General features: G+C 42.5%; 1 protein-coding gene across 1 annotated transcript in view; it reads right to left on the reverse strand.

Moving 5' to 3' along the window:
- Positions 1–23,690, reverse strand: part of LOC146622397 (uncharacterized) — a 46,198-nt gene extending 22,508 nt beyond the window's left edge. Inside the window, exons 1-6 of the mRNA XM_085366808.1 lie at positions 23,566–23,690; positions 23,075–23,097; positions 22,160–22,827; positions 20,051–20,596; positions 19,208–19,405; positions 18,991–19,104 (exon numbers count right to left, since the gene is read on the reverse strand). Of these exons, the coding sequence (XP_085222934.1) occupies positions 18,991–19,104; positions 19,208–19,405; positions 20,051–20,596; positions 22,160–22,827; positions 23,075–23,097; positions 23,566–23,690 (1,674 nt within the window). The remainder of the gene's footprint in view (positions 1–18,990; positions 19,105–19,207; positions 19,406–20,050; positions 20,597–22,159; positions 22,828–23,074; positions 23,098–23,565) is intronic.
- Positions 23,691–26,961: the final 3,271 nt, after the last annotated feature.

The raw sequence follows: 26,961 nt of genomic DNA on the forward strand, positions 1-26,961 counted from the left end.
CCTGTCCCAGCTGAGCTCCACAGTCTCCAGGAGAAAGTCAAGAGCAATCAGTTGACTTCATTTACTTGGAAAAGCCTGTTTGTGACACCTGTGCTAAGAGACGTAAGCACTGTAAATGCACAAAAGCAGCGCAAGAACCACCCATAAAGTTGCAGCTTTTCCCTAAGAACTTCATAAAAGCTGAGTGATGGTAAGAATAACCACTTTAAGTAGGTGATGTACTTTTTTCCAAAACACAACGGTGAGGTGTGCTTGAAGATCCACACCAGAGTTTGTACAGTTATAAACTGTAAACTGTAAATGTTTGGGGCTATTTTAATGTTTAAATAAGCAAACACGGGGGCTTTTGACAAATTTGCATCAACTTATTTGTCTTTGAATCTTCAAGCTGTTTGGATCATAAGGATCGCAGCACACAGTTTAATGATCTGTTTGATGGCTTCACGTTCATCTACCGTGGTTTAGTTACTCAGGCAGCAGCTACGCATCATTTAACCCGTTGGAGCCGGTGTGGAGGGGCAGAAATCGAGTCATGAGGCTGAGCTGAATGAGACCACTGTGTAACAAAGGGACCCTGCTGAAAGACTTGCCATAATAAAGTAGAGAACAAAGAGGATAACAAAGGACTTGGGAGATTCCTCACGTATTCTTCTTGTGGTTTATAGACTAGCTGCGGGGCTAGTGCTCAATTTCAAGCACAGAGGAATGTGTTTGTTGTGGTCAAGGGCTTTTCAGGTTAAACATGTGATAGTTCCACTTTGTACTGTATGAAATCGAAATCGTTATAAAAACCAGGCACATAGAGCTAAGGACTATATATACAAGTACACAGTCCAGGATCTTGTATACCAGCTGTGTGTAGTTTCCTCTTACTGCAACTTACTCTTTGCCAAAGCTATGTTCACACTTCTGCTGTCACATTAGGAGCCCAGAGCAAAATGCCGGGGTCAACAGGGACAGGACAGGCGTGGGCTCCTAGTGCTGGATGCCCTCACTAGAGTGATGCTGGTTGTTTGGCTCATCCACAAGTTTAATGCTGGACAGCAAGTGTACAGTACAGGAAAAGTAAACAGCAGAGTTGATTATGGGCTCCAGCTGCAGCTGCAGCTCAGAAACATCCTGAACTGGATGGACTGCTGTTCTGCCCAGGATGTGGCTGTTATTAGCATAATTGTAAGAATCTTTCAAATGTAACATATATTGCGGGTATGATAAGTAAGGAAACAAATAATTGAACCATATTTCAACTCGGATTAGGAGTGACATTTTTGTTAAACAGGTACTGTACTCTGTATATTTGTTTTGCTGCCCATGTCAAACAACGGACTGCCTATAGATTTCTTCTCTTTCAATAAATACCACCACTTAACCCCCCTCCCCCTCATATATATATATTCCACATATATAAACATATATGATCTCCCCCAGCATGTGTCTGGAGGAAGGAGTTGAGGTCGCCACTGCAAAGAAAGTGAAAAAGCTTTCAAAAGCATTTCTCTTGGCCCACTCGCCCCTGAACAAAGCCTGCTGTCAACTGGTCAAGGTTTCACTTCCTAATTACCTTCTCCTGGGGCACAATGGCCACGCCGCTGCCTAGCCCAGGCCACTCTAGACACCAGCATTCTTTCCCAGACGAGTGGCCCCCTACCATGGACCTACAGTCTCTAAGGAAGTGCTAGATGCATGGTTAATATGGCCGATATGACCCCGGTCTGCAGTAGTATATTACATTTAGATATTGACAAATCACTCTGCGTATGTCATTGTACCGAAAAAACCAAACACAAAAAAACATGTCTGGTGATAGAATAACTATGACCTAAATGTTTTTTTCTTTCATAATTCTAAGAAATCCGATTTGTATAAGATCACATTCCTGGTGCTCTTTTTCAGTGCTAAGCTGATTCTTTGATTCATGCACACCAAGGCTTTTTATGGCTGTTTTACCTCAGGTTAGAGGTTGTGAAAAGTTCACACAGACTCACAACTAATATAGCACTGTTTCCTCTCTAAAAATCTATCCTTGCTACTGTAAAACTTCAAACACAGTCAGAAGAGAGACAGAAAAAACCTCGACGTGAAACGCAGCCGTGGCTCAAACTGGTTCCTTATTGACTAGAGTGGTGAGTGATTTTCCCTGATGCTCCTTTGCCACCCAGACTACTCCCAAGAACACCCAGACAGGAATTCCACTCAGGCTTATCTCACCGGCCCATCGACTGCCACCACCACCACAGAGGAGGATGAGGAGGAGTGGAGGGAGCTTGGTCTGAGGAAAAGGTCAAAAGGGTAAGAGGGGGGTCTCCTCTGGCTTGGATTAGGGGTTAGAGGAAACCTGTTGTTGGGGTAAGCAGTTCATTTGTGTTTACCAACAACTGCTCTGGGAGATAGCTGTCAGCGGTGTGTATGAAAATTCGCTGCAAGGGGAAGCTGCAGTGGTTGGCCTGAGACACTGAGGAGCAACAGGTTCACAGAAAGATAACTGACGAGATGCCTGGACTATCAGGGGATGACAGTGGGGGTAGAGGCGATTTGAGCTAATGCTGTATTAGGTCTTTACAGCTGTGTTTTTTCCACTTATTGCTAAGATAAACTAAGCCCCTCTGTGACTTTTTAAAGTCATCAAGATTGCTTTGGAGTCATTAAAGTTATTGGAAGACAGTAATAAGACGATTATTTACACACTATATACATAACTATAGACTAAATGTTGTCTTAAAAATCTAAACATTATAATAGACTATTTCAAATGAAGAAGAAGCCAGTTATAGCCAACAACTAAAGGTATCTTAATACATAGCTCATTAATCAAACTGCCTCATAAATGTAAATAAATCAGCCATATATTGAGTAATTTTGGGCAAACCAAGCAGCAAGCAGCAGTCAACATAGCAGAAACTTCAGTGATCTTCTTAAAGGAAATATGGCCACCTGTTTTGGCAGTATAGGGACTTTTTGTGCTGTTGTTTGAAAGCATTATCTAAATAAATTTGTATTTCAGTGCTCACAGGAACATAAAAACTGCATTACTGTCATGCCAATATAAGTTTCTAAAAGCTTTTTAACACCTGGAAGTTTTTACTTTATTCCAAACCTTTAATAATGTGAAATTTTCACATAGATTTCAAGCCAGGATTTTGTGTATGTCAAAATATCTCTGTTTATACATCCAGTAGACAAGAAGCTTTGGCATTTATTGGCGTGGTTCATATATGTTTTTTTTTTTTTTTCTTTTTCTAAAAAAAAAAAAAGGTTTTCACTAGCCAAACTTAGCATTAGCAGGAAACTGGGATACTTGGATCAAATACACAGCCAGTGTTTACAGTGCTTCCATGGGTGATTTAAGCTGAACTTTAAAAGGAAAAAAAAGCAATCTGTCATTTCAACTGCTGTGAAAACTCATGTCAGGAGAGCCGTACTGTCCATCTGGCAGAATACGCAGTGAATGACATTTCAGATTTAGCACTTCAACAAGAACAAAACAAATACCACAGTCTCTTTATCACATCACCATAGTATGTAAATACTTCTTGTAATATAAGTGTAAAAATAAAGTTTTAAGAATGAAAACAAGATGGTGACAAGATGGTGATGTGAGTAGCTTGCACAGTCAATCACTAGCATCTACTCCCTATTGGTCAAACAAAGGCCAGAGTTCTTTTATGTTTCTGTCTTTCCTCCTTTTTCTCACTGACTAAATCAGACTTATACATATTGTCACTCGTCAGTATCCAATTATGGGCCATCCATGTTTAGCCTCCTACAGTTTCACTGGGCCTCTTTTCTCTAGATTTCGTGGTGTTTGCAGTGCTGAAAGACGCTCACCGAAAAAAGGAAAAAAGAAAAGGAAAAAATGGGACTCTTTTTGTTGGACAGTTCTGATTTTAAGTCACCGGCACTCTAATATCTGGGGAAAATGAAGCTTGCTCTTACTGCTTGTTTATAGTGTTTTAACTAAGCTAATTTATACTTTGAGCTTACGCTCATGAGCACGGTCAATCTTTTCATCTAGCTTTCAGAAAAAGAAAAAAAAACTTTAAATGCTTATGCCTTTCATTTTTGCAAATGTGCCTGGGTGACATGGACATACAGTCCTAAACCACACACAGACTAACAAGCAAGATTACACAGATTAAGCAGGTAATTGTGTTGAGACTGAGCTGGTAAGCTGCAAAGGAAAAATAACTGGTCTAATCTGTTTCGAGAGAATTTTGTAAGCAACAATTCAAAAGTAAAGGATTTTTTGTGTGTCTGCCTGCGTGTGTATATTTCTGACTCATAATAATATTATATCCTGTGACATGGAAAAGTTAGAATTTAAAAAACATTTGGAGTGTTAATCTTACATTTAATATCTCACAATTTACTAGGCAGAGCTGCCACTTATGTTGCGCACATTTAACAGTTACAGAAGGTAAAGTTCTTCCTGTAAATACCTCATCCATATATGTAAAACTTCACATACGTCATCCTTGGCCTACTGAAAATGATCATCTTACTCTTTAAGGGTCATGCATCCGCTCCTTCATTCCTTTTGTGGTGCTGTTACATGGGGTCATGACCTCCATAGCAGGAAGGATGAGGGTTGACCATGTGTGTGCATATATACGTGTGTGTGTATGCCTGTGCAGTAATGGCACAGTGGGAAGCTGACGATGAGTGTTTCAGACTTGAAAACTGATTTGCCCCTGAATTCACCTTTAATCTCTGATGGGTCTGGCCAGTGGTTGGGTCACGGGGTGGTACTGAGAAAAGGATTTTAAAAACTGTGTTAGGTTTTATACAGGGCAAACATGCCAAAAAAACCCTGAAATGAACATGATTTGAATATTTCTGGGGTATAACATTGTATGAACTTCTGCAGAAAAGCAAGCAAGCAAGACTGCACTGGCTGCATTGTGAGTGATGTTTACTGGGTTTACAACAGAGTAAAATAAAGAAACAAACAAAGACTTCAAATGTGTGTCCTGTCAGTTTAGACTCTAAATATTGGCAAATGCATCATTGTAGGAGGAAGCGGGTAAATGTGTTGACAAGGTGTATGTGGAGTGGAAAGAAAGACCAGCTGAACAACAACCAAATTGGCTGTCTCATCTCTCTCGCTGATCAAAACCATGCGACTAAAAGTCACGACAGCTGATTTCCTCTGTCTACTGAGAGCAATTCAAATCTAATTGATCTTCTTTGTCTTTGACTTTGAAAAAAACAACGACTCTCATTTGTTTAATATCCTACTGAGTGGGCTATTGCAGCCAAAAAAGAAATGTGTTATTCATCCTCTTTGCCTCCCCTTTACTGTATGTTCCTTCCCACTTCGTCCGATTGGATCTTCCTCAAAGATTACAAGGATGTTTTGTTCTGCTTCGTGTTACAATCTGCTGCCGGTGGGATGGCCATGTTATACTGCTGCTGACAGTGGTCGGGTCTGGTGCATTTGCCGCACAAGATGTTGGAGTGGAGCAGCTTTATGGTGGGCCGACGTGTCTTTCGGATTAATAATTTTGTGAGAAACCGATGCGCTGGCCAGCTGTAGTCTCCAGGCGGTTGTAAGTTACAGGAATCCAAAATGGAAAAAAAAAAAGTGTAATTGTGAGTTTCACAATGGAGAGGAGTCTATTTGAACAGCTGCTATAGTTTCTTTTCAGCAGAATTCTGATGGCTAATGCGGGATAACAGCCATATAGAAGAACATATTTTTAAAAAAGTTTGAAGGTTTTGATAAAGACTTGGACAGAATAATAATAATAACCACCACAGTGGTTGGTTTGAAGAGAGAGATTACAAAGGAATAGGCATTTAAACAGATCTGCATGGTTAAACAACCAAAGGCGTTAGGGCAACAATGGAAAGTGCCATCTCTCCAAAAATGTCCCAGTGATTGCGGCCATTCCTTTTATGTGAATAATGCTGTTTATGTCAGGGCTCGGCTTTTGTCTTACTGTCCTTCAGACATCTACATTCTGTTGGCTGTTTGATGTTTCAAAATACTTCATACAGTAAGCATCCCTATGTAGAGTCTAGCATCAGGGGCCTTCCACCAGTGGAACGTGCAAATGCATGTGTGTGTCTTAAGTGCTGTAGCCCAGCAGTCATTGAAGGGCTTCATTAAAGAATGGAAAGTATGTGGCCATCTCTGCAGGCTGGCCACAGCACTCACCTGCACCATATATGCCCAGTTATGGCCAGAGTTCAACCCAGCTGAGTAAAATAAACACTGCCCCCTACGGGTTTGTTAGTACCATTGCAATAAAAATGAAAGGAAACAAGATGTAAGAGAGCAGATGGTTTTTAATTCCTTTCTTTTTTTGACCAAAGTGGTAAATGTCACCACGCTTAAAGCTACACCCTGGCATGACTAATACAAATAAGGGTTTTCTCAGCTTTAACACCACATTTCATCATTCGTCAATCATTGCAGAAAATCTGAGGTATTTCTGTTTTTCTTTAAGCCATTCAAACACATCTGAGACCCTGCTTTGCACCATTCCCCCCACAAATCTGTTTGCTTTTCATTCAGCTTTTCCATCCCGTATTAACCTTTTTCAGACAGAACAATCAGTCTTCACAGAGCTGAACACACAGAAGTCAGGCAGACCTCCATCATGGCTGCCTTCCCAGAGTTTCTGATCACAAGATATGAGTGTGCATGTCATCAGTCCCAATTTTGTAAACGTTTTATACGCACGTCATGGCGCTCACTGATACTGACGGATGTACATATGCAGATGCAGTCATTCGCAGTCCTAATATCCGCCTCCTCTTATGCTTTTACATATGCCAAGGCAGACCCTAATCTGTAAATGAAGCATGGGAGGAATGAGAGCTCTGTGGTGAAAGAGTTGTTTAAGAGCAAAATGTGAAGTGGACAACCAAGCAAATGATTTCAGGTTAGGTTCTGGACTGACAGACACAGCAGCAGCAGAGGCCACTGAAACACCATGCTGAGAAGAGAGATGACGAAGTGAGGGCTGAGTTGTGAAACAAATACATGCAGGGCCTAAAAAAGCCCATCACAGTCAATCAGGGATCAGCTGCTAGTCAGGGAGTAAAAGAGGGGAAACTTTACCCCAACTCTGGCCCTCCTGAGTTGGCCTGCCGTGTGCAGCGCAGGGGAAAACCACTGGATGTCACATACATCTTGATTTTTATGAATGCTTTGATAGCTCCCCTAAAGGCACTCCCATGACCAGGTGGAGGGTATTTATATAAGCATGTCAAAAAAGCAAAAACTAGGGAAAAGGATATTTGCTGATCCCCTTTGCTCACACAGAAAAAATCTTGCGGTTATTCTAATTGCAACTGGAAATAATTATCTGGCTGTGGACTTTGTACAGAGGGTCACTTGAACGCACCCTGCCCTGATCACCAGGTGTAAATGGTTGGTGGGTGGTTGTGACTGATTCATGGCTGTCCAAGTGCAGAGAAACCTGAATTCCTATAGCTACAACTGTGTATATGTGAAATTAATGTGTTAGAAGTGATACTTGATGAAAAATACTTAAATTACTTGTAAGTTGAAAATTAACAAATTTGCCACATGAAGCCTGATCAAAATGCTATATAATAATAATGTAACCTGCAAAGATGCCACATTGCATTTTGATAAATATATCACAATGTTACATTATCTAAATATTCCTCAATATTCAGAAATAGCACCTACATTTATAAAGAGCAGCTGAGTTTGTATTAAAACTGTTGCCTCTGGAAGTTCTGTCGCCATTTGTTTGAACTTAATAAGATCTACAAGATTTACAAGAAGGTAATACTTCATGTATATTTCAATTATGATGATATCCAATTTGCTCACTTCTTTAAAATTTAGTTTGTACTATCAGTTATAACTGAGGTAAGATTTCAAACCATAGACAGTATAAAAGATGGACATAGCTACCATTGCATCACCCACTGCTTGCTGAAGTCCTCTTTTGAAACCTCAAGTTGAGGGTTTCTGCAGTCACCATCTTTGGTTGCAACAATGGTGAAGGTGTGACGTGAAACCACACGCCTGTTGGCCAATTATTTGTGATTGACAAGCAACAACTAACCAATGTGGTCTCACACCACAGATAATCACTCCCTTTTGAAACATAGTATAACCAAACTTTACAAAACAGATTAATTATTTTATTAAATACGGCCCTAAAATGACTGTCTGAACCTATAAAGTCAGCAGGAAGATGTGTACAGAGGTCAAGAGAGAAAGCTGTTTTCTCATAGACTTCTATATGGCTAGAATTTCTTTTAGCAACCACAGCTTTCGCCATCTGGTGGCTTTCACATAAAGTTGCACTTTCTGTGTTTTTCCAATCCAGAAGATGCTGTATATCTATGTATTATATTTTCTTTGCTTTAAACATGCATTTAATGGATTTGTGAATTGCCATCATAGTCCAATCCGTATTATTCTAGAAATGACCAACAATTGACAAAAATACTTGAAATGGTCTAACAAACTTCACAGATAAATCTAAATATGCCAGATAGCAGTAGAAAACCTTAACTTTGTGATTTTGGGGTTTAGCGCTCTTACGCTAACGCTAGCACTAGCTAGCTTAGTTTGCAAGCTCTATGTGTGATTCAGTGTGATGTTAAATTGGATGCTAATTTTGGCTTGTAAAAATTAAACTTAAAGCTAAATGTACTTACATGAAAAGCAAGATTAAACAAAATTTGTCTTACTGCTGTATCCAGTACATTTTAAAAGGTGCAACTTTTATGCTAAAGGCAAACGGTTTCTGTGTTGATCAACAGATTTTCTTTAATCTTGTTCACCGTTCAGAACAGAAGATTCTCCGCTTTTTGTCTCACTTTTCACAGTTTCATTACAGCTCGAAGAATTATTTGCAAGTGTTTGCAGACAAGTCAGCATCTTCTATGCAAACTATGGGTGACCGGGGGCAATCTGCTAGCAATCAAAGCAACTGCAAGGAGGGTTTTTAGTGCAGCAACATATACCTATCTGTGAGAAGAGAATTCAAGTAACCTGGGGAATATACTTTTTTCCATAGTGAACTATGGCTGGCAGATGGTTGCCAAATGATGTCTAGGCTTGTGTAACTGTAACCTTAACCACTTGACCCTGTATCACACATCCAAACTGGTGGACAAGGTAACGTCATGTGGATAGCAGTCCCATGACTGCAGAACCTCACTAGAGTAATATCTGTTAAACGCTAGTCAACATTAGACACCATAACTTCTTTGTTATAGCTAATTGACAAAGTCCATTTTTCATTTGTAATAGGACTGCTATTTCCTTCAAGAAGTAAGAAAGTCTTGGTTGTAATATAATACCTATACACACTGAAGTTTTTAAGACATTTAAATATACACACATTAAAGAGAATGCACGAACCGTATGTGTGGAGAGACAAGAAACAGCTGCCAGCCAACGAGTTTACAAGAGAAAATTTCAAATACGCCTGAAATCAAATCAAAAAGCACACAACTATGCAAGCCAGTTCCCATTAGTGCTGTAAGACCCAAGACTTTATTGCTTCCAACACTGTAAACGAATTCCACGCATTGTAGTAGTCAGTGATAATTAGGATCTGTTGAACACCTTCAGTTTCCACCCAGCTCTCTCTTACATATTCAGTATCGCTGCTCAGTAAATGCCTTTAGTTCTTTAATGGTCCCTGTGCAACAGAAAAAAAAATATGGCAAAGGAAGTTACAATCTGTAAGCATGCTCTGTGATGTGACCACAGCTCAAATACATTATTCATAGAAATTAATATCACAGCTTTGACATTGAGAAGAAGATGAAGGATAAGCTTCTCATCATGTGTTAAGTTTTGGAACACATGGTATTTATCCAGAAAATATGGTGTATTGACAGGTTTAATCTTTATCTCAGAGACGAGGGAAATGGAAGCAGAACAGGGATTAACCCAAAACGTTTTCTTTTTTCATCCTCTGTGAAATAATGCTGGCACAAACAGCTCTATTAATGGGTTATTTTGTTTTGAAGAGCTCATTGGAGAGCAATGAAATCAGGCTATTAAATCTCAGCTGTGGATGTCAAATGTGTATAGATGTGCTTATTAATGCACAATATGCTCGTGTTTATATATTTTTCCATTGCTAGCTTTTTGTGCATGAAGCGCACACTTCTGTACGCTACAGCTGTATGTTAGCGTTTCGCCTCTTCTTGGTTTTGTAACGTGGTAACTGTGCAGAGCGAACACCAATGTGCCAGGTCTCGGTTTAATGAATCCCACCTGTAACACATTTGCACATTCATTCCTCTCCAAGGAGAAATCCTGTTGCCAAAGCAAAGCCTGAGCGCAGTGGAAGTGTGCAGCTCTGCTGAGTTACAAATCTAAATAGTGTACCCAAGATGGCTGCTGATTCATTTAGAACCTGATGACTTTGGAGTTCATGTATGAAATCTATATATTTGTATACATTAACATTTACGCTACGTCCAGGAAACAGGAGAGGGAAGGTAAAAGAGAGGCCTTTGGAATGTCAGAGAGAGACCCAGGGATTTCACTAACATGAATACATCAAATGATTCATTTGATGGGTAAGCTCTTCACAAACTGTATACATACCAGTATCTTAGATGATAATTAGGCCATTCATCTAGGACTTTTCCATTATCTCAGTCTAATACCTCAGTAGCCTCTGCACATATTCCTGTGTGTACGTCTTCCCTAAACCCCTCAGAAGAATCCTTCTTCTCAGAAGAAAGATTCTTCTGAGGGGTTTGGGGATGATTCATACATCTTTAAGAAAATCAAAGTGAGGCCTTTGTATAATATATTGTAATGTTATGAACTGTTAAAACAAAATACAGTTTTCAAATCAGTTGTCTGATGGCACACATATAAAAGTATGTTAGCCAGGTTAATTCAATTTGATTCAAGACTAGGAGTAAACTCAGTTATTGTGCAAATGTACCATTTATAATATTGAGGAAACCATATAACCATAAGGTTGAGTCACTTGGCTGAGTGATGAAACATTTTCTCCACTGGAAATGTTACGTCCAGACAAACAGAATCAACCTTTTGGGATTAAGTTACCTGGATGATTGAGCATGCATCAAGATTTTTCTCAAAATAATTTTTTTTGCTGACAATATATATATTTGTTTTTTTAATCTGACACATATATGGTAGGACTGTATGGTGGTGCGATCGTTAGCATAGTCGCCTCACTGCAAAAATGTTCTGTGTTCAAATCTAGGCAACTAGTTACTTGAGACAATCAACTCTGGGGCCTTTGTATGGAGAGCGTTTCTCCATGCGTACCTCTCCTTCCTCCCAAAGTGCAAAGACTTGCATGTTAGGTTGATTGGTGACTATAATTTGGCTGTAGTTGTGAATATGACTGTACTTGGTTGGCTGTCTCTCTGCTGGTATAGACTCTAGCCTCAGATCCTTTTTGATCTTCTGAGTTGTTTGGTGATCAGGTCAAAATCCTGGACTTTTTGATTTAATCCATGAGTTGTTGTTGTTGTTGTTTTTTTTTTGGATAAATCTGGGTTTTTGTATAGTAATTAATTAGTGACTTCTGTATCTCATTTCTAACGTGGGTGACAGTTAAAGCTGAATCACTCATGACATTTGCTGTTGTTCATTTTGGTAATGTTGCTCCCAGCTGGTGGTCCTAGTAATGAGCAATGGGGGTGGGTGGTCAACATTGAATAGGATGCCAGAGATCTTCTGAAATGCTCCTTCAGGGCCTTTTGCATTTAGTCACCCTGAGCTCATAATAGTGTGACTAAAGCAATTGTTCTCTTAATTAAAGCCATTCGGGTCTTCTGTGGCGTCCTCCCCCCCCTACCCTCAGGTGGGACTCAGGTGATAAGGCACTGAAAGAGAAGATGTTTTTATATTGTTAATCAAGACTGTGCTCATGTTTTTAGAGCAACAAACAGCACCGTAAATTCAAAACAGCAGTGGTTTAAGAGTAACCGAATAGCTGGGAAAATCATTTATACTTGCGTGTAAAACAGTCCTCCCCTAAATATCCAGTTTGCATATTCAGCTGTTCTGGCATAGTGCAATCCATGAAATGACCGCATTTAAGTCATTGTTACAGTGGGTCATAACATGCATCAGTTATTCTCCAGCTATCAACCTACCACATGAATGACAGATTTGCAACTTCTCTTTATTTTCCTGAATTTCGATTTGAAAGGGTTGCTCCACCTTCAGTTCTGACCACATCTCCACATGTGAAACATTGTGCCTGCAGAACACCATTTAAACTTTAATTCTTCATTCTGAATAATTCACAAGCCCGAAGAGTGTTAGAAGGTTGAAGAGCCAAACTAGAGCATATGTGAAAGAACAGTTGGCACACAAAGAAAACTGCCCCAAAACCTTCAAATGGAAAAAAAAAGAAAAAAGAATCTGCTGGGGCCATAGTTTGTTTTCACCTGAAGTAGTCATTTATCTTGGCCAGTGCCCAACACTAAACCACTGTGTATGTTTCTATGGTCTCAGTGGGTTTGTGTGTGCACCACAGCCACTTAAAGAGGTGGGGGGGGGGGGGGGGGGGGGGGGGGGGGACTGCTGTTGTTCAGATTTCAGTCCTAATCTAGGAATTGTGAAACCACACTGTTTCCTTGCACTTGAAAAGCGCTTGGCATCTTTTTCAGCTGCAAAGGGCCTGTATACACCAGCTCACATGAATCATGCAGATGAGTTTACAAAGTATGCTTATTTTATTTCACTGTGGTAAATATGTGAAAGCAGTGATGATGATAAAAAGGTTATTGTGGTTGTAGCTTTTCATTTTTTATCTGCTGTGTCAATAGCAAAGAGCGGTGGCTCTTAACTTTCTCAAAGCAAAGCCAAACACCAAAGAGAGCTACTGAAAGATGTAATGTTAAGTCCAGGTTTCTCTGAATAAACAGTTCTTTTTAGTATAATGTATGGTTTGTCACTTTGAGGAGGCTAACACTCGAATTCTAAAGCTGCACTTATCAACGTTATTGCCAGTAATGACAGGATAATGAATTCATGTGACGAACCCGCAGATAATTATTGCTGGACTCTGCATTGCCTGTCTGCACTGAATTCATTTTCTTCTGCTTATTTAATACATAGTCGTAGCGGGGCTTGGGCAAAGCTGGGGTTTTTTCAGCTAATCTTCCCATTTTTTAATGTAGTCTAACTTTAATGTTTGGCCACTGTCAGTGTTCTGGGGAACCTGATTTCAACAGAAACAAAAAGGTTTATCTTTTTAAAAAGATCTTATAAACCTACTGTACTGAAGTGCCATTTTGTCAGGACAAGCAAGGCAAGCAGTGCTTGTCCTGCATAATTTAAAAACACATCAGTTCAAACATACCAAAGTGAAAGTATTCCTTATCTACAATCTCTGGAGGTTTGCTTGACCAGAAGCCACTGGAATCTGTAGTGTTTCTTATTTTCATGTTTATATATTTGTCCTGTTAACAAAGCTGGGTGAGCTGGGATACAATAAACTGTTTTTTTGGTTATTTTTCTGTGCATTATGGACAGAACCTGCTGTCTTTGAATGGAGACTCACTGTTCTGCCCCTGGCTTTGTTCTCACTGTAAGAAATGTTACCACAGTAAAACCATTTGAACTCATGAACTCATGGTCCGTGTAGTGTTTTTAAACATTTTTAGATCAATTAAATTTAATGAAAAAGAGAACAAAGATATTTTAGGTGCTGGGTGCACAAATTACACTAAAAATTCATTGTCCAAATCTAATAAATTGGTGATAACAGAAAGCATTTAGTAAGTAAGTTTGAAGTAAAAGGGCAAATTAGAAGTGTCAGTTTTGTTTGTGTATACAGATACTAATTACAACCATTTATGCTTTCCTCCATTTCCAAACTCCACACAGCAGACTGTGAAGTTAGATGAGCTCAAATTTCCTCTCAAGTTGCTGCACAATAGCAGCAGAAACAAAGTCCTCAGACTGGGAATTTACCACCTCCTTCCAGTCAACAGCCCCCTTGGGAGTTTTCCTGAATAAGTCCCAGACTGCTATGTAGCTCAGCTATCTCGCTGAACTACCGTGCAACCAGCTACTTCAAAACTGGAATCCACGCACTCTGCACTCGGCAATAAATCAGTGGGTTAGCTGGACTTCCTTGGAATGCTTGTTGACTGCAGATGATTGTAAGTCCAAGCAAGGTCCAAACCTTATCAGTGTCCAACACGTCTCTGTGTAATCACAAATGAAGCAGAGATAAAAGCAATTTTCCTAGATCCCTGGTTCTCAAAATACGGCCCATGGGCCAATGGCACCCCTCGGTAACATTTTGTGTGACCAGTGATGTAACAAGGAAAGAATTTATGCTTTTATGTATCGTATCGAGTTTACGTCACGCTATACTACCTATTTATGGTGCAAATCAGCTTTAACTAAGGGAGCACTTCTCTTTCATTTGGACTCTTCTGTTGAAGTTATTATTATTATAGCTGACTGAAACAGGTTGACAATTAATAGTGCTTGAGTTCTGTACATTTTTTAGGTTGGCCCTCTTCAGATGATGGTCAGGCATCAAAACTTTGAGAATCCCACCTTAGTCACATAGATTGCTATAGGCAGTTGCTGTCCCAGCAAAAAAATATCTAAGCGTTCTGCTCTGGTTATGATTGTTAACTTGTATGCCACTAGTGTGTGTCTTAAATATGACCCCTCTAGTGTAGTGCACAGGATGCATGCAAAGTGTTTTAGGTCACTTTCATGACCTACTCCTGGAATCACCCCTGTTGCATGCTGTAACACCAGGTGTGCATTTTTGCATTTGATTCAACTTCAGGAAACACATGTTTTTGGTGTCCAAAAGTGGCATCACCAGTGAAAATAAACACAGCGCTCAAGTTATTCTTCTTACCAAGGATTTGGAATGTAAATGGAGAAAAAATATTATTGCAGCCAATTCAACCGAGAAGCACTTGCTTGCTGCAATTAAGTCAAAAGTTTTGATTTGCCAGTCCCTGTATGCCATGAGGATTTCTCACCCGTGTCTGCACCTGACTTCGCAAAAACAAATCTCAGAGACTGTACGACACTCAGAGACCACGTTCCAGTCTCAGTTTGTGATGCAGTGTAAGTCATTCAGCATATTTTGACATGCAAATATGGCCCTGAGCAAGCTTTCAGCTGACCCCTTCGGAGACTTGGGTGGGCTCCCGAAATACCTCCCTTAATTTGACATGACCTGATTTGGAGGATTTCAGTGTTATTACTCCTCTCGGACGTGTGGACTCACATGCGAGGCGTGAGGTTGAGGGAGGTCTTCCCGGAGCTGTTATGAGAGCTGATGTGAGACAACAGTGGTTCGTGCCTGGAGCAAAAGGGAGGTGTATTTAGAGGGAGGGATCGGAAAGAGAAGGAGGTGGATCACATGAGTGACAGAAAAGAGGGAACAGTGGGGGCTGGGGGCCCGACCTGAGTTGTCCACAGGTGTCATTTCAACATCTCTTTTCCTCTCATCTCTCTCTGTCAGTCTCTGGTCCTCCCAAGCCATCTCGCTATTGTTGTGTTGGAAGTCCTTGAGTTTTGACAGCTGTGCTTGGAGTGCTGTAACAGCAGTCTGGAGGGAAGGGTGTGTATGTCTAGCTGTGTGTGTCTGATAGTTATAGTGGATGCGGACACTCTAGTGTGCAGCTTCTTGGTACACAAATACTGGTGTGTGTGTGTTTGTATATCTCTAGAGGGTAATCCTTTTGGATGAAGACGCGATGATGATAGAGAATAAATCTGATTTATGAAGTACCTTGTGGACCTATAATGCAGCTCAGTTTGCTTTTTAAACGCCAGTTTGATATGTGATGTAATTATGCAGCCAGAAGAGAATCAAATTGTAAAGAAAGAGTCCCCAGGCGTGCTTGCACTTCACTGAAGCAGAGGAGCAGCTCAGGGTTTGTTTGTTTTTTACGCAACCTACTTTCAGCATGCTAGTTGAATAAGAAATAATAAACTACTGTCATACAAACACCTTGTGTGACATTTGGTCTTGACAAAGGCTGCAAATAATAAGTGAAATTGCTGAAATACTGGCCTACTCACCTCAGGGGTGTTTGAAGTAGTTTTTTTAAAATCTGGTGTTACTTAACATTATACAATTCAATTTACACCGATGGAGAACGGAGCAGGTCTTTCACCCTCATTTTAAGGAAGGGAGTCACCAGTCACCATAGAATTCATCCTCTCGGGACAGTGGATGCCTTGAAAACAAGCTCCTCTCAATCCATCCAATAGTAAGTTACTTTTTAGGCTGCGGCCATGCACTGTGGGCAAAACTAGTGAAACTTTCTGTCAGTGTAAAGAGGTTTAACTACACATTTGATCCCTGTGATGTCATAATGTAAAAAAAGAAGAGGAATTTTACCATGACGTTTATATACATGATAAAAAAAAAATGCTGCTGTAGTTAGTGACAGAAATGTGTCAGCATGACTGTTTGAGCTTTTTTTTTTTTAAATTTAAATTATTATTATTTTTGTGGGCTTACTGTAAAAATAAGCCTTTCTGTCATTAATTTTTTGTCTGTTACTTAATTACTTTGGTGGGGTATGGATGCCCATGGGGTAGCTCTTTAATATTAGGAAAAGCAGTAAAAACCATAAAATTACAGTTAAAAGTCCTAAATTTATGCCCTCCTTCACACTTCCAAGGCCGTTCAGCGAGCCATATTTGAGTCTTTGCTGGGCCAGTTCTGGCCCCTGTTCCTTATGTTTTGACACCTGTGCTCAAAGTGACAGATCAATACTGACATTCCTGGAGTCCTTTTAGTGCAGCTTAAAGCCATAGCCATAGCCTTTGAGTGCCTGAATTTATGTGCATGTGCCTGGGTGCAGATACACCTGTATGTTACACAGCTACCTTTTCAATAAAGGTGGCTTAAACAACTGTGCAAGAATCCTATTTACTTAATTATGTTGCAGCTGGTATACATTTTGTCCTGACTGGTGTAGTAGATGTTAGATTTGTATTGTTGATTGTCATTTATGCTTAGAAATATTTACTCATATATGCTTAGAAGTGTATATAATCATTGGTGGATTGAAAGGATGTTTCATCCTAAAGTAACAGCTCTGTGTGTTAGGGAGTGCATCCGTTCTTCTAGAGTGTCCTTGGTATAAATCACATACTCCCTAGGAGAGTTTATCTTTTCTTGTTGATTTATGGTATAGCAAGCACACGTATATCTGTTTAAGTATAAGAGCCCTTTGTTCAGATGGACCGCTAGACTCCTGGCACCAGCTTTGGGGAGTCTTCACAGGGTCACATCTGGACCACACACACCTATGTAAGATGTCATATGTTAATGACCCTATGCATATTCATGTAACCACAATAAAAGGAGTGCTATGGGGAGCCTGGCTGAGAGTCTGACGGAGGCTAGGTGGTGGGACGACACTCGGCCCCAGCCAGATTTCCCTCATGCATGAGTAAACCAGCCTGCTTGTGTCTTGCTTTGCAGTGTAATTATATTGTCTTCAACGTTCCAGCGGATAGGTACAAGCTACAAACCTATCAGTAGAAGTGAGGTGAGCTTGGGAATAAAGCAGGAATGTGCAGTGGGTGAAAGGCAGCTGGTGGCTGAGCCCTGCTGGGTCGCAAGGGAGCAAGGCCACGGCAGCCACATGAGGCTCAGCTGATTCACACACCCACAACTGATTCACACAGGCAGCCTGGCCTCCCTGTCCATACATATCTATAGTAAGATCAGAGGGACAAAACACAATGTGTGTGAAATAGATGGGGCTGGATGATAATGATTATAAAGCACAGAGCCGATGGAATGGTTTTAACAACTTGATGCTAATTAGAATAGACTTGTTGTTAATCATCTTTAAGCCTGAAAGCTTATTTGTGTAACGGAGCGGAAAGGCTGATTATGTTTCCAAGATGGTTTGTGTTTTTTAAAAGGAAGGAAACCTTCCTCAAAGCGGGCAGAGCAGTGGAGCCGCCGAGGGAAAAGCACACGATACAAAAACTGTAGAATTAAAAATATAATTTATTATATTTAAATAGTTAAAAAGGTAAAATGAATTAAAACAACCTTGGCCAAGGGAAGACACAATAAAAATCAATAACACACAACATTAAAAGTCCAGTGGAATCCACCACGGCCTAAAAGTCACAGAAAAACTAAGAAATCCAGCGTAGTAATAAAAGAGGGAAACCCAGCAGAGTCCTCGCCTTCCTCCTCGCATTCCACGTCCTGGTGCACTGAAGAAAGGGAGGGAGCGGCAGTCACTATTCCTTTGGCAGTTTACTTTATAAAAAAGGATAAGTCAAAGACTTACCCGGGTGGGCAGAGCTCTCAACTCCGCCCGCCGCTTCCTTAAACTGCAATCGGCACCGCGGTCTCACTGCTTCTGTTCTCCCGCAGTGCACGAGCTGGCTCTTGTCGTTATTGCCACTTGACTGCCGCTACGCGTCCCTAGTCACTGGTAATCTCTTTTCCTCCCCAGTCGCTGGTCATCTCTCGCTCTCCAGTCGCTGGTAATCTCTTTTCCTCCCCAGTCGCTGGTCATCTCTCACTCTCCAGTCGCTGGTCATCTGCTTCATCTGATCATCTCTACTCTCTGATCGTCTCTCGCTCTCCCCTCTGATTGTCTGTGTCTTTCCTCAGTCTGTCTCGCATTCTTCGTGTTGCATCCTCTGTTGAACACCGGCTCCAACCCTTTTATGTGTCATTGAGCACTCTGTAAATTACCTTTCCTCTCCTCTTCAGGTGTGTCCAATTAGTCAAAACGGGGAAAAGGGCGGAGTCTCTCCAGGACAATTTGACGATAACTAAAACATGCAAACTAAATAAAACACTGCACAAAATATAACCAATACATGCAATATAAAAAATAATAAGTACACTTCACATTAAAATACAGCACAGCAAAACAACATCCGTCCTTCCCTGGATGACATCCCCCCACACTGAAATATTAGCAGTCCCTGCTAATGCTCTACCTCTCTATAACGCTCTGGTGGAATCCCACGCGTGGTCCTACTGGAGCGTCTAAGGGACATACCTGAATCACTCTGGTGAGGTGACACACAGTCAGTAAGGGGTAAAAACCCATAAAACACTGGCGCTGGGAAATCCGAAGGGCCTGTGGTCGGCTCCTCCGTAGGAGGGGTAAAGTCTGTTTGAGGAGCAAGGCACACTTTTAAGGCATTTCTATGTAAAGTTTGTATATTACCCCCCTTTTCTGGTTTGACCTTATACACTAAGCCCGTATCTCCCACCTGTTCCAACACCACATATGGCTCAGGAGACCACCAGGAACACAGTTTTCCTTTGCCCTGTCTGTTTCGATCACGTACCCAGACTCTCTCCCCGGGCAACAATGGAAGGGTACAGCCTCTTTTCTCATACTGGCTTTTGTGTTGGGAGGCTGCACTACACATCTTCTGCCCAGCCAATCGATAAGCTAGGGAGAGCTTCTGATGATGGGAACACACCCACTCACTCAAACCCTGCCTCGCCTGTTGGGGGCCCACACCTAACACCACATCCACAGGCAAACGTAAATGCCGACCAAACATCAAGTAGGCAGGTGCGTAACCGGTGGAGCTATGGATAGTATTGTTATAAGCATGAACAAGTTCCGGCAGATTTCCTACCCACTGGCTCTGCCTAACTGATTCTAGTGAGCGAAGCATGTTCAATAGGGTCTGATTGAAACGTTCTACACTACCATTCCCCGCAGGGTGGTAAGGTGTCGTGCGGCTTTTAGTTATACCATAGGTATCACAGAGTTGTTTCATTAATGCAGATTCAAAATTAGACCCACGGTCGGAGTGGAGTCGGCCTGGGCAACCAAACGGCTGTATCACATACTTCCATAAAGCCTTTACTGTAGTCTCTGCTGTTTGGTTTATTGTAGGGATAGCCCAAGCGAACCGCGTAAACAGATCAGTCACCACAAGTATGTTTTGATAAGTGTCAGTTGGTCGGCCTAAGGACAGAAAATCCATGCCTACAACCTCCAAAGGGTATGAGACTGAATTAGGGTGCAGCGGAGCCCTAGGTTCTACCCTCTCCTTTTGTAGACTACAGGGGACACAACCCAGATGAAACTGACGTACCTGCGCTTCCATGTTAACCCAGTAGAACCGCTGCCGTATCCGAGAGAGGGTTCGATCTACCCCCGCATGGGCAGCAGCCTCATGGATCTTCCGCCACACCTCATGGCACCTGGAACTAGGACACACAACTTGATGACGAGTCTCCTGGGTATATTCGTCCGACACTTTACGGCACAATACTCCGTCTTTAATAAAAAGTCTTTTTTGCTGCTGTAGGAGTCGCCGCACACCATGCGACAATGCCTGACGTTCTGACTTTGTAGGTGCGACCTGAGCTTCCAGAAGTTGTTTTACCACTTGAATATCCGGATCGTGAACTTGTGCTTCTGCCCAGTCACTCCCCTCTACCTCACAGGTCAATTCAATGGCTGCTGAAGTGACTCCACGCTCTGATCCAGCCCCCTCCAGGTGCTCTGCTGGGACAGTGGGGAATCGAGAAAGGGCATCAGCATTAATATTGCTCTTACCCGAACGATACTTGATCTCGTAGTCGAAAGAGGCCAGCTGGGCAACCCAACGTTGTTCTACTGCGCCCAAGCGAGCAGTCTGTAAATGGGCCACAGGGTTATTATCAGTATACACAACGAATCGTGCACCAGTCAGATAGTCTTTAAACTTTTCGGTAACCGCCCACTTAAGGGCTAACAGCTCCAACTTGAAAGAACTATAGTTTGCGTCATTCCGTTCCGTGTGGTGTAAACTTCTGCTGGCGTACGCTATTACCCTTTCTTGGCCCTCTTGAACCTGCGCCAGAACGGCTCCCAGCCCGCGGCCACTGGCATCTGTATACACAATAAAGGGAAGAGTGTAATCTGCGTATGCCAAAACAGGTGCCTGCGTTAAAGCTGCTTTGAGGGCCTCAAAGGCCGTTTGACATTCTGGGGACCACTGTACTTTACGACGGTCTGTTCTCTTGTTCACAGGGACCCCTGTCAATAATGCATTTAAAGGGCGTGCGATTTGAGCAAAACCGGACACAAAACGTCTGTAGTAACCAGCCAGGCCCAAAAAGGATCTGACCTGTCTGATGGTATCAGGGACCGGCCAATCCATCACCGCAGAAATCTTATCCGGGTCTGGTCTTACACCATACTTATCCACTACATGCCCCAGAAATTTCACCTCTTGTTGCAGGAACTCGCACTTGTTCGGCTGTAACTTCAACCCATGACGCCACAGCCTCTGAAACACTTCATCTAGATGCTGTAAATGAGACGAAAAGTCAGGTGAATAAATGATAATGTCGTCTAAGTACACCAATAAAGACTCGGCAATCTGTCCACTCAAACAGTGCTGCATCAGGCGCTGAAATGTAGCGGGTGCATTGCACAGACCAAACGGCATCCGCTCGAACTCAAACAACCCAACTGGGGTTGTAAAAACAGTCTTTTCTCTGTCCGTCGGGTCCATTTGGACCTGCCAGTATCCACTGGCTAAGTCCAGGGTGGAAAACCACTTCGCTCGAGTAAGGCTTGTCAATGTCTCTTCTATTCGTGGCAAGGGGAAAGCATCTTTATGCGTCACCGCATTCAATTTTCTGTAGTCCACACAGAACCTCCAGGCGCCATCCTTTTTTCTCACCAAAACAATGGGTGCAGCCCATGGGCTACAGCTTTCCCGGATAACTCCCTTTGCCATCATATCTACCAAGAGACTCCTCATTTCCTTATACATTGCGGGGGGCAAAGGACGATACTTCTCTCTAATGGGAGCTGCATCACCTGTGGGGATACAATGATGCACCAGGTCAGTCCTCCCGAAATCTTCGTCATCTTTAGAGAACACCTTCTCCCATTTAAGCAATAAAGCACGTAGCTCGCCCTGTTGCAGTTCAGACAGGTCAGGTCTTTCAATCAGTTTATTCATCTCCTCAGGTAATCTCTCCTCCTCCGTGGGGGCGCCACTATCGACCAGAGCCACCTCCACCACACCGTCCGTCCCAAGGGACAGGCTCAGGTCCTGTGAGCCATGTACGTCAGCTTCATCCACGCAGGATAGCTTTCCCAGTTTCTGGTAGCGACCTATAAAAAGAGGATAGGGGTGTGGGTTACAAATCCTCACTGGCACTCTCCTGGCCCTTACCATGACAAGGGTTCTCGCCACCCCCACATCAGGGGTTTCAGGCAGTGCCTCCACCAAGGCACAATAATCTGTTCCTTGCGGACCCGTCTGAGTCCGGCCCCACACCATTATTTCACTCCTCGGGGGAACTTTAATTTTGCGTCGGCCAGCTAGCCGTACATACCCCACCATTCCGTCCTCCACTGTACTTGCTTCTATCCGTCTGCATGTTGCGAAGGCAGTCCTCCAGGCCTGTTGATTCGTTAACTGCTGTGGGGCAGGAGTAGTCTTTTCCGGCCACTTAAATACATTCCAACAGGCAGTCACAACATTCATACCAATAATCAGTGGGTGAGTGCAATGGTCATCTTTTACCACCACAACCCCGCGTCCAGGAACCTTAACACCTTCTATTTCCATGTCCAGGACAGCATAGGTGGTATAGGGAATTTCCAGACCATTGGCGGCTCTCAGCCTAAAGGCGGTTGGAGTTTTCTCAAGCCTAGCCTGGGAAAAATACTCATTAAACAGACTCTCCTGTATCAAAGTCACTTGTGACCCGGTATCCAACAAGCCTTGAAGCTCCACCCCTTCGATCACTATCTTCACTGTTGGACACTGCCCAATAAATGTTTCTGTGGCCCTTAATTCCTTAGGTGAACCAAAAAACCCTGCCCCTCGGACCTCAGCAGCAGGGTCATCTAGTTTAAACTTGGCTGGGAAGACATGGAGGTCTGGCAAAACCTAGCTATATGTCCTGCTCGTTTACACCTCCGACAGATAGGCCGACCTTGTGCATCCCAGCTAGCATTTGATTGTCGCGGTCTTCTCCTAAACTGAGGTGCAGGCGGAAGAGTAGCTACAGCTGGCTGAGTGGAGCCTCTAATTTCCTTTACTAGCTCTTGTGCCAATCCTTTAATTTGTGCCTTAACATCCTCCAGTATCTCCTGTTTTAACACCTGCCTCCAATCTTCTTTCTGTTCAACCTTAAAAGGAGCATGAGACTTATTTACAGACAGGCAGGTTACCTCAGACTGGGGCTGTACATGTTCTGAGTCTAGGAGCAGTGCCTCCTGGCGTATGGCAGCAAAATCTTGGTCTGGATTACGCCGCACATAGACCTTCAGTGCCTGACTTACAGGGCCCTCCCGCAATCCTAGCAACAATTGATCTCGCAGGGCTGCATCAGAGGGGACATTATCTGGATCATGCTTTCGCAACCTACAGTATAATTCTCTTAACCGCAAGATAAATGAAGATACGGTTTCACTTGAGTTCTGAGTGCAACTAAAAAACTGTGACCTAAGAACTGGGGTGGGGACACGATCACCATATAAAGAGTCTAAAAAAGAAAAGATTTTTTGTACTTGGTCTCTTCCACTGGTTTCAAGAACACTGACCTGACGTTTAGCCTCACCTGCTAGCGCTCCCAACACAATAGCAACTTTCCTCACTTCAGGCAAGTCTGAGATCCCAGCAGCCCCCGCATCTGCTCCTTCCACTCCTGATATTGCACATCCTGATCAGGCCCTTTAAACTTCGGCAGCCACGGGGCTCCGGGATATACAGGCATCATCATATTTGCCATTCCCCTGGCTAACCCAACTGCTCTTGGCTCCGTATCCTATGTCGACAACGCCAATTATGTAACGGAGCGGAAAGGCTGATTATGTTTCCAAGATGGTTTGTGTTTTTTAAAAGGAAGGAAACCTTCCTCAAAGCGGGCAGAGCAGTGGAGCCGCCGAGGGAAAAGCACACGATACAAAAACTGTAGAATTAAAAATATAATTTATTATATTTAAATAGTTAAAAAGGTAAAATGAATTAAAACAACCTTGGCCAAGGGAAGACACAATAAAAATCAATAACACACAACATTAAAAGTCCAGTGGAATCCACCACGGCCTAAAAGTCACAGAAAAACTAAGAAATCCAGCGTAGTAATAAAAGAGGGAAACCCAGCAGAGTCCTCGCCTTCCTCCTCGCATTCCACGTCCTGGTGCACTGAAGAAAGGGAGGGAGCGGCAGTCACTATTCCTTTGGCAGTTTACTTTATAAAAAAGGATAAGTCAAAGACTTACCTGGGAGGGCAGAGCTCTCAACTCCGCCCGCCGCTTCCTTAAACTGCAATCGGCACCGCGGTCTCACTGCTTCTGTTCTCCCGCAGTGCACGAGCTGGCTCTTGTCGTTATTGCCACTTGACTGCCGCTACGCGTCCCTAGTCACTGGTAATCTCTTTTCCTCCCCAGTCGCTGGTCATCTGCTTCATCTGATCATCTCTACTCTCTGATCGTCTGTGTCTTTCCTCAGTCTGTCTCGCATTCTTCGTGTTGCATCCTCTGTTGAACACCGGCTCCAACCCTTTTATGTGTCATTGAGCACTCTGTAAATTACCTTTCCTTTCCTCTTCAGGTGTGTCCAATTAGTCAAAACGGGGAAAAGGGCGGAGTCTCTCCAGGACAATTTGACGATAACTAAAACATGCAAACTAAATAAAACACTGCACAAAATATAACCAATACATGCAATATAAAAATTAATAAGTACACTTCACATTAAAATACAGCACAGCAAAACAACATCCGTCCTTCCCTGGATGACATCTGCCCACCCAGCAAGCTGCACAGTCTTCCACAAAATTAGCAATAATCATGAAGGTCAGCAGAGTTCTCCCATTTTCCCAAAAGCAACTGTTGACCACATGTTCACGTAGCTAGCTCTGAACTCAAAACTAATAAGGCGATTGCATTATCACAGTCCGAAATGACTTCTATGAAGCAAAGCCAGGAGTTATTATTTCTTACTGAAACTGACTCACCACCAATTAGCATCAAAATAACCAGCTGCATTACGGTAATGAAATGGCAAGCACTCAGGCGTTGCACTTATCAGTCTGCTCATAGCTGCGTCACACCATAAAATACTTACTTTTTCCTCCTGTTTGCTCTCCAAACAAACTTTATCAGCTAATGAGTGGAATCCAGGACCATTTCAGGACAAATGTTCTACACCTGCACTTACTTCTCATCACTTCTTGTTATATACCGCAATTACATAACTACCAGGCTAGATTCACATCAGTATAGACTGAAGAAGTCGAATATCTGTGTCTTTATATATCTCACAGCCTTTGAAAATGAGGAGTAATGTCTCTTTGCCATAGCAGGTTTTCCTTGGGTCTTCCCCTGCTGTTTCTGGGACAAACAAAACATACAGCTGAGTTGCTTTCAGGTGCTCAAAATAAGGAACATTCTTCTTTATTTCACTCCCAGTGCTTGCCTGAGAAACTCATAAAAGGACAGGACTTTCTGTGGTCAGGTAATAACATGGCATGCATTGTCATCAGCTGAGTCACATAAATGCTCCATGACATGCCAACCAAAGAAGATATGTCTGTTTATCGTTAGCTTTAAATTCTTTATGAATGAAGTGCTTTTATGCACCCGAAAAACTGTGGGGAAAATTGAGATCGTATAAGTACAGGCAAGGAGGGGACTTATAATGATGTCCCACAGAGAGTTTATCCAAAGGACACAGAAAATTCAAATCAAAGCAAAACATTCCATGTGTATTTCCAATTTTCTTAATGAATCAGCAGCAGTTTAAATGACCTGCTATGTCTTCTCATGCAGAGTGCTCACTGTACTTCCCCCTCTGTCATCTGTTCTTCGGCTCCCTCAGCTGGTCGCAATTGGTACTTGCTGCTCTGCAAAAACCACGGCGTTCGTGCCGAAATAGAAACGAAGAGAGCAGATAAATCACTGCTAAACTGAGTCAAAATAAAAACAACCGCTTTGAAATGAACAGAAACCAGAAAGGCCCCCGAGAAACATTTTAACAAGAGCATGAAACCGAATGGGCGCGTTTGAGTCACAAATTACAAATTGCTGGAGATTTAACCAGCTGAAAGATATTTCCTTATAAAAGCGTAAAGGTCAACATGTTGACATTGTTCGCTGATAGTCTGCTCCTTATCGAGGAATGTTTGCAGTAATTACCTGTTTATGATTGATGGAAATCTTGTAGCAATAAAATAGCCCATTAAAATGCCAGAATGTGCCCTGGTATGTTAAGAGGAAAGGTGTACATGAGTTTAATTAAAAATAAGGAAAGGCTAAGCTGCAGATAAAAAAAACCCATCTTAACACTTTGGCTGTGCTAGATTATTATTAGTTGCTATGATACCCACATCCTCTATTCTCATTTCTTTGTCAGAGCCTCCTGTGGTTTAGGGCACTATATAAAACCTACTGGGCTGGCCTTCTGGCTTCTTTTTGCTTGCAGTTATTGTTGCAGTGCACAAGCCATGCTGTTTGGTTGCTCCAGCTGAGACGAGAACCCCTACTGGGCTTTTCCCATGATGATGAGAACCCCACTCTTCTCAGCCCAGCCAGCAGGCAATGGATAAGGGCCCCGAGCTGCTCCTACATCCACTCTCTCCCCTTCCCCGAGGCCTCCTGAGCCACCCTCTTTCCTCCCTCCATCCTCTGCCTCCTTTAAGTTCCCTTAAGTCATGATCTGGCCCGTAAATTAGTGCTGGGAGAAAAATAGGTTCTGTAAGATGAAACTGGGTTTCGGCTTGTATCAGCACACGACTCAGGGGAGACAAGAGAGAAGAAGCAGGCAGTAAATCCATTGGAGTCCACTGATAGCGCCTGTTTGCACAGCCACTGCCGCTTCCTTTGATCAAATGGCTGGGGGAGCGGGGGGTCGTGTGGCACTGCCGAAGGTCAGCTATATATTACACTCCTAAAAGTGATTACTGAAATTCTTAAGTGAAACCATTCTGCTGCCAGGGTGTGCTCTAATCCCCTGCAGCGTTGTCTGGGCCGGGGCAGGGGCTGGGGCCT

Source organism: Diplotaxodon limnothrissa, linkage group LG11 (assembly GCF_057381915.1).
Source record: "Diplotaxodon limnothrissa isolate DT_005_m linkage group LG11, D_limnothrissa_male_GT1.1, whole genome shotgun sequence".
In the NCBI taxonomy this organism is placed as follows: domain Eukaryota; kingdom Metazoa; phylum Chordata; class Actinopteri; order Cichliformes; family Cichlidae; genus Diplotaxodon; species Diplotaxodon limnothrissa.